Raw genomic sequence first — 8,825 nt, 5'->3', positions numbered from 1 at the left:
CACAAGTTTTTCACTTCCCTTACCGATTGCTGCAACACCCGTCTTTTACAATGTACGGCCATTTTAGATCTTTCCAGTGGAATGTCCTCTTAATGTAAGAGTAACTGAAAAGGTTTGTTTATCATTTGCTGTTTAATTAATGAAAATGAGGTACTTGTTAAAAATAAGTAGGACACGCAACACTATTGTTGTTTTTCTTTTTGCGGGACAGCAACTTAAAATGCCTGGGGGAAAAGGAAACTCATTTGTGAATTGAAGCCTTGGCTGTAAACAATGGCAAGGGATAACTTGGTTATTTTGAGAAATTACATGGTAAATTTATTATTAAATCTCACAAATAGAAATTTCAAGTACATCCACTGTGATATTTTTATTAAGAAAAGTAGTTGTGCTCAAATATTTCTACACTAATAACTTTCATAAATTCTATCCAAAATGTTCTTAAAAATACATCAATGGGTACTTAATACTGTTTAGTTGCAAACTGAGTGTATTTGACATGATTTACCACGGACTTGCCACTGTTTACGCTGGGCGAGTTAAAAAAACATTATTGTGAAACCTCTCAAAAATACAAATTTTTCAGTTTATAATACTAATATTTGCATTACCACATTCTGAAATAATGAAGTGTAACAACAACCTCAAAAAGCAATCTATATTAAGAATGTCCCTTAACATTTCTGTCGTGTAAATAATGGTAAGGAACACAACATTGTTGAACTGCTTAAAAAATCATTCACATTTCCCTGATTAGCAAGCACATCTGCATTCAGGGCCATATTTAGGATCTTTATCGGACTCATAGTTGTTATCATTATCAGATTTGTTGAAATTATCCCTGAAAGCATTTTCCTGGCATGACAACTGCACGTTACTGTCACCACCACTGCCACCACCACTAGCAATCATGTTTTTGGTGCTTACCACTGTTTATATGCACACATTGTGGCAGAGTTGCCATTTCTCATGGAACACTGAACCAATATGAAGAAAGCACGTAACATTAAATGTTTTACATGCAGTAACTCAGTTTCTTGGTGAACGCTCCTTACCACTGTTTACAGCTGAGGACTTAGTTATGGTCAATAAGATGATTTCTGAAAGCTAAGGGTATAAAGCATGTGAAGTTCACTGTGATGTGTGTGACTTTTATGTGCTTTCAACAATAAATGAGGGTAAAGTAAATGACAGTATACCTTTGGGAAAAGTCATTCATTTGCTGGATGTACAAGGGACTGTCAGGCCATAGACCTTGCTGAGTATGTAAATGAGAAAGTGTTGGGAATTTCCACTTATGTGTCTGGTAATATTGCACTAAATTGTTAATAAGAAACTGATTTATCAGAAATTATGTATACCAAAAGTGGTGTTAGATTGATATTAAATTGTATGAATGACATCAGTCCATCCATTTTTCACGAACTTTTGTGGATCAGAACATATGACAGGGGTCAAATTAAACTGGTTATTTTGTTACTAACTTGACAGTCCACTGTGTTTAATCAACAATGACACTTCAATATTAGTTGCAATCAATTGACTTCTGCTCACCAAGAATGGAACTACTGGTGAGTGTTACTGTATTGAACTTGCAATGTTGTCTGCTCAGAGTGAAATTTTACAAATAACTGTCATAATCTATTTGATTAATAATTATAACACCACCTTGAATTTTCTTTCATATTATGATGAAGTAACTATTTTGTACATTAATCATAAAACTTAAAACATACTTAAAAATTAATTTAATTTAATTATGATAAATGTCATGCAGCATTTCATATCAGTTGAAAAAAGTAAACAAACTAAAAAATTATACAACTCCTAGTGTGGTAGAGGGTCGTGGTGCTGCCTGTCTGTTCATGATCTTGTCAACTGGGATAGTGGTGTCCAACTGAGCTCTGCATGGGATTTAGCCCTAGCAAGAATATGTCAAGAGCGCTCTGATGTGAAAGCGGCAAAGCAGCGTATGGAATAGACGAGCAACACCAGGACCCTCCAATACACTGTGGGTACCCTTAACACCTCTGCAACACCCCTTCTGGAGCATGAAATTGGCCCAACTATTGCAGATGACTGTAGTCTAGCATCAATAAAGATACGAACTGGATGTGAACCTGACATTTTCCCTGAAGATGATGAGTAGGAAACTTGTCAAAATGTTGCCGCATAACAACGCCTCAACTTGGACGATAACCCGAGAAGACTTCATCACGTTATTGGTCTGTTGTATAGATTTTTGTTACAACAATTATTTTGTACAATGTGGAATTGCTGAATGTGACCTGAAATAGTCAATTATATTACTTTGGGATTAGCCAGAAGGAAGAGCTCATATGTCTGTCCAATAGTTATAGAGCCGTTAGATCTGCATGGGAATTTAACTCCTGTTAACATGGCGAACAGAGCACAAGTGCACTCCAGATTTGTAACCAGAAGGAATGGATAAGTGTAAGATGGTCAGATATATTCAAGATGTTAATGCAATGTGAAGAGATTGTCAACAAGGCCATCTGCAAGTGTTTCAGTCTTATAAAATCTTCCATAAGGTATGCTGGTGCTTGCATACTAGAGCTAGGGGTGATGCTGGTCAGTTCTAACTATGGAGTGGCTGTGAAAATCCCATCATGGTGGCAGAGCAATCTTACGCTGTCACACCCTCCCCCCTCAAAGGGAGGGGTGGCAGTGACTGGATGATAATGGCTCCACTGAGACCCCTGAACACTGCTGTATTGGCTGCACTGCTGTAGCAGTTGTTTGCGGCACTGAGGTTTCTAAATGGCCCACGTATGTAAACGTCTATGCTGTGTGGGGTGTAGTGTCTGGATGTAGCCTTCTTGCATGCTGTTATCATTGTGTTCTTCGTCTAGTTGGGTGATGATCTGCCAGATTTCTGGCACATGTACATAGGGGTGGAAGTACGCACCTAGCAGTGGTGCTGACAAATGATGGAGCTACCTCTTAGGAGCTGTCAGTTGACAGTATCTGCATCTTTTCATTTGGTATCACAGATGATCTAGCGAGGTCAAGACTGCAGTGTGAGGAAGAGAAGTAGGTGTTGCTGAGTATGTCTGTGCCACCAGACCCAAAACATCTAGTACCAACTTTAAAAGTACATAATGTTAAGGACAATCAAATAGTTTAAAATCAGAGATGGTAAAATAGTCTACATTAAACGGAGTGAAAGTCCAAATCCGCAATTGTTGTTTATCGTGTTTTCACTGTATGACAACCGGTTTCATAGCCTGGAGATATGTCTTCAGGTCATATAAAACTAGTACTTCACATGCCACATCTTCCAAGGTACAAGCATGCTTAAAAACGTGCACACTTTGGCCTTGGAAGCCGTGGCACATGAAGTATTAGTTTTATGTGACCCAAAGACATACTTCCAGGGTATGAAACCAGTTGTCAGACAGTGAAAACACAATACAAAGCTATTGCAGATTTGGACTTTCACTCAATTTAATGTAGACTATTTTAGTATCTTTGGTTTTAAATTTTTTGATTGCCCTTAACATTATATACAAGGTTTTTTAGCTGTAGTTGCCCGAACTATAAGGTTATTTGTGTAACTTTAGGAGTGCCAGTGGCAGCACAGACTGTTGGTGGGGCAACTGTAGACATACTGATGGCGGCAGCAGCAGTAGTAGTGGTAGTAGTAGTAGTAGTGTGGGTCATAAGGGCTGCAGGTGCGGTGGTTGTCATCTGGTTGGTTGGTGAGACAATGGAGAATGCATTAGTGGTGACAGAAGCAGCAGTGGTGACAGGATCAAGTGCAGCGATGGTTTCAACATCTGCCCTGTCAGAGGAGACAGGGCCTGTACCTGACATTGTGGTTCAGGCTAGTGGTTGTCACTATGTCATTACCGGCAGCTAGCATTGATGCTGGGAGGATTCTGTACCTTCAGTATAACGATGAACAAATGGCTCTGTTGAAGGAGGCAGGGTCCGCATGTGGTGCTGTGCTAGAGGTCGTCACTATATCGTGCCTGCAGCTGGCATTGGTGCTCTGAGAGCTCTGTACCTTCAATACGACAATGAACAAACAGTGCCATCATGGCACAAGAATTGTGCTGGCATCTATTCCAGCTGTCAGCTGATCATTTGAGCCTGTGCTGGAATGGCTGGGCTATACTGGGTCTTGTGTGATGCTGGCTTGACTTCCAGAGTGATGTGAAACAGATGCAGGTGAGTCTCTGTCTACTGGATGTGAAGTAGTTTGGCTGGACTCACTTCTGAGTGGGTTCGGTAGGTACTTAGGAAGATAGTGGGGGGCAGCCCTTCAATTTCAAGTATTTTTTTTATAGTGGCCACATGAAGGAGACTCTGTAATGGTCGACCACATGTTTCTTATTCTATGTGTATTTCAAGGAAGCATCCACCACCAGTAGCCACATTTGATTTAAGAAGGTGCCAACAATGTCTGTCTGGGGGCAGGTGATGGAGAAAATGCCCGCAGGGGAGCTGCCTGTTGCTTTGGCACCATTTGCACATATGAACAATTCATTCAACATCCGCATAATATTGGCTGAGATATTTCAATTTTGTTATTCTCCAGTGCCCCTGTAAAGGGCAACATTGTTTTGGCTCACAGGGAATGGGGGATTATGACACGCTGTTCCTGTACTCCCACATGACTACTCTGCAATTTATACTTACATGTTTTGCAGTAGGTTCACAGAACCACTTTCATACTATCTCACCTGTTCTGCTCTTTAGTTGAGTGTGGTAAAAATGAACACCTAACTCTTTCCGTGTGAACTCTAATCTTCATTATTTTACCATGATGGTCATTTCTTGCTCTGTAGGTAAGAGTCAATAAAATATTTTGGCGTTACGAGGAGAAAGGTGGTGATTTTGAGGAAAGATCTTGTCACAAAGAAAAATGCCTTTCTCATAATGATCACACCAACTTACAAATCATATCTGGGACTCCCCTATTTCACAATACTACAAAATAAGCTGCCCTTTTATAGACTTTTTTTTATGTCCTCCGTTAGTTCCAAGTGGTGGGGATACAATACCACACAACAGTACCCAAGAAGAGGACAGACAGGCATAGTGCAGGCACATCCTTTAGTAGATATGTTGCACCTTGTAAATGCTCTGGCAGTAAAACACAGTCTTCAGTTCACTTTCTCCACAAAATTTTCCGTGTTATGGTCCCAATGTAAGTTATCTGTATTGTCATCCCTAACTACCAGTGGTTATAATTATACTTTCCCTATGTAACACAGAAACTAATTACCATATGAGGACCAAACTTGGTAGCATTAATGTCAAGGACATGGGGATGAGAAATAATGCAGAATCAGTTCAACTGAAACACTTTTAATGTGCTGCTATGGTACATCATACAATTACATACCAGTACCATTACTGCTACAAAAGGGGCTCAATATGGCACCCATCAATGTCCAAAAAGAGTCTGAAAGTGCAGGATTGCATTCTGCACAGCAGAACAAAGTATGCCTGTAGGTATGCTGGCTACCTCTTGATATGCTGCGCTTCAGATCAGCACATGTGTGAATGTTCCTCTGGTAAACCCTACCCTTTAGGTAGCCCCACAACCAGAAATCACAGGGAGTGAGATCATGTGATCATGCAAGCCAAGTAGTTGGAAAGGATCAGCGGTTAATTCAATCGTTTCCAAATGCATTTCGGGGAATCATGTGAACTTCACAAAAGATGTGCGGTGGGGCCCCATCTTGCATGAAAACTGTTGAATTTAATGCGTCTCTCTCCTGTAGGCCAGGTATAACATGCTGGTGAAGCATATCGCAGTAACACTGGCATGTCACACTGCTCATCTTTGGTCCTTGAGTGCCAACCTGTTCAGAATGGATGGGCCACTGATGAATGTATCCATGAAGCCACACCATACAGAGGAACTTAATGCACAGTAACTGGAGGTGAAGATCCCCACACTCAGCAATTCTGTGTGTTAACCTCACCAGTCAGAGAAAAATGAGCTTCGTCCGTCCAAAGGATGGTCCAGGGCCAGGCGTCGTCAATTTCAATCCTTGCAAGAAAGTGGAGAGTGAAATCAACACGTCGTGTGTCCTGTGGTGCAAGCTGCTGTATGATGTGGATCTTGTATGGATATCATTTGAGAATGGCTTGAAGCACCTTTCGGGATGTTGAACTGTCGTGACACAGCACGCACACTGCCTGACAATCGGGAATTGTGTGCAGCATTATCTGCCATAGCAACAGCGGTTTCATCAACCACCTGTGGTGCAACCAGTCGTCGTCATCTTCCCAGAGCGATGCTCAGTTATCCAGTCGATTCGAAATTCATCATGCTCTGCACAGCACGTGGAGAAAGGGGTCCCTTTCATAATCCTTTCAGCCGGCAATATTCTTTAAGTGGAGCTGCAGCATTATTGTTGTTTTGATAATAGAGCTTCACTTATAATGCCTTGCTTCTTTTATCCAAGCTCATGTTGACATATTAACAAATGCACTGCAGCTGGTCAGGTGTGTGAGACTCAATCACAATGACTGATCATGGCTCCTGGTGGCCATAGTTGGAAGTGGACGGTGGTGCTGTGACGGATGAAAATCATGCACCCAATACTCTGGACATTAATGCTACCAAGTTTGGTACTTGTGTGGTAATTAGTTTCCTTGTTATAACTTGTTAAATAGGGAAAGTTTATCTATTCAGCTAAATGGACCATTAGAAAACTGTAAGTACAAATTGTTCTCAAACTTTAGCCACTAACCTCACAGAAAGAATTGATACCCAACTAAAAATCGCGTTTCTTATGTATTACAGTAAAAGTCAACAAAATGAAAATGAAGCAGACTCACACACACTGACAACATCAAAAGAAATGGCTTAACACACATCAAAAAACGCACTTGAAAATGAGAATTATTTCTCGAAACGCGTCGTGCGAATAGAAAAATAAAGAAAAATCGTGACTGGTAGCAGAAGATTTATTTAATTATAAACAAACCTATTGTATCTACAGTCGCAGGCTTTCACAAACCATTTATAATGGATCAAATCAATATATAATGCAGACTTTGTACCGACCTCAGGCCTGTGATGAAAGTGTGCAGAGTGAGTAAATTTTTCATTTACACCAGCCCAAAATTATCTGGAGCTACTCGATAATACCCTCATCACTTCTGTGCAATTTCTTTAACTTCCTGAAAGCAATCTAACAAATAGCGCACATCGCAAGAATTTCACATAACTGTACATTCTCTTGATGGTGACACACAATTGTTATTTTCATTTAAAATATATATTACATGTACTTGAGGTTGTTTTGTGGTACGATATTTCAGTTCTTCATGTTATAAAACTCATGCCATAATGAAGACCGACACCTTCTCATAACTTTTACTCCTATACACTTCTCAGAGGATGCTGCAATGATTTTATGTCAGCAGTAACAGGACTGTAATCATTTAAAGACAACAGTACAAATATGGATACATTATAACAATCAGTATACTTGAGCAACTTTTATTGTAGCCCACCCCAATAGCTGAATGGTCAGTGCGTTGGAATGTCATGCACGGGGGCCGGGGTTCGATTCCCAGCTGGGGTGGGAGATTTTCTCCCCTCAGGGGCTGGGTGTTGTGCTGTCATCATCATCATCTCATCCCCATTGTCAATGCACAAGTTGCCCAATGTGGCGTCGCACTCAATAAGACTTGCACTTGGCGGCTGATCTTCCCGCCTGGGAACTCCCGACCACTGATGCCATACGATCATTTCCATTTCCACTGTTATTGTAGTCAAAATTTTTCCATATTAGCACATCAGTATTTCTGTAAATTAGATCTACCTTGTACAAAACAAACACAGTTTTGCTTCTTCTTTACCCATATTGCTTCCCTGCTGCTGTAGTATAGTTAACGAGTTTTTCTACTATTTATTCTGAAATTCATTTAGTAATTATAATTATTTTGTCATTAATTTTGGTTATTTGCATAAAGTAGACTCATTTTCTAAAATTAGCCTTCAATAGTCTAGAACAAAAAATTAATTGATTAAACAGATCTGCTGTGAGCAACAGTTAATAATATAAACAAAGTATGTGTTGTGTAGCGAAATCCATATTAAAATAAAAGACAAGCAAAAAAAACCAGAATTACTGTATTATCTCAATATCTACAACAACCAGTCAGTTACATAAATAATTACTGTACATGGAATAGTTCTTCATAAAACTCAAAAGGAGTCTAAATGTCAAGTCTGTTCCCAGTTCCCTTCTTTAGAAACAGGGACATCTACCCATTAAGGGCACATGTCATAATTCATCATTTTCAGATAATTCTTGTTCCTTTTCTAAAGTTATTGAACACAGTTTTGCAGATTCAGTACACAACTTTATGTCTATATCATCTTCCTTTTGACTGAACAGGCGCACAATAGCTTCTTCATTTTCCTCCACGATGCCTTCACACTAAAATCAAACAAACAAAACCAAATATCAGAGACTTGCTGGTATAACTCTCCAGGCAGACATAAGAATACTAGAGTATTGCAACGTAATACAATTGATGTATGGCTTATTGAGTTAAACTAGATGATATATTAATAAGTGTATCTCAGACTATAGTTATATATCTAAAAACAAAGATGATGAGACTTACCAAACAAAAGCGCTGGCAGGTCGATAGACACACAAACATACACACAAAATTCAAGCTTTCGCAACAAACGTCTTTGGGGGAAAGGTAAGTCTTTCCGCTCCCGGGATTGGAATGACTCCTTACCCTCTCCCTTAGAACCCACATCCTTTCGTCTTTCCCTCTCCTTCCCTCTTTCCTGATGAAGCAACCGTTTGTCGCGA

The 8,825-nt window shown here is 39.8% G+C and overlaps 1 protein-coding gene across 4 annotated transcripts in view; it reads right to left on the bottom strand.

The window, feature by feature from the left end:
* Positions 1 to 8,106: 8,106 nt before the first annotated feature.
* Positions 8,107 to 8,825, bottom strand: part of LOC126248119 (protein seele-like) — an 89,102-nt gene continuing 88,383 nt past the window's right edge. For all 4 annotated transcript variants that reach the window (XM_049948801.1, XM_049948799.1, XM_049948798.1 and 1 more), the window contains one exon: positions 8,107 to 8,435. In XM_049948801.1, coding sequence (XP_049804758.1) covers positions 8,280 to 8,435 — 156 coding nt within the window. In that variant the 3' untranslated portion in view covers positions 8,107 to 8,279. The remainder of the gene's footprint in view (positions 8,436 to 8,825) is intronic.

This window comes from Schistocerca nitens, chromosome 3, assembly GCF_023898315.1.
Source record: "Schistocerca nitens isolate TAMUIC-IGC-003100 chromosome 3, iqSchNite1.1, whole genome shotgun sequence".
In the NCBI taxonomy this organism is placed as follows: domain Eukaryota; kingdom Metazoa; phylum Arthropoda; class Insecta; order Orthoptera; family Acrididae; genus Schistocerca; species Schistocerca nitens.
Note: the sequence above shows the minus strand (reverse complement) of the source record. Positions and strands in the feature narration are given on the sequence as shown.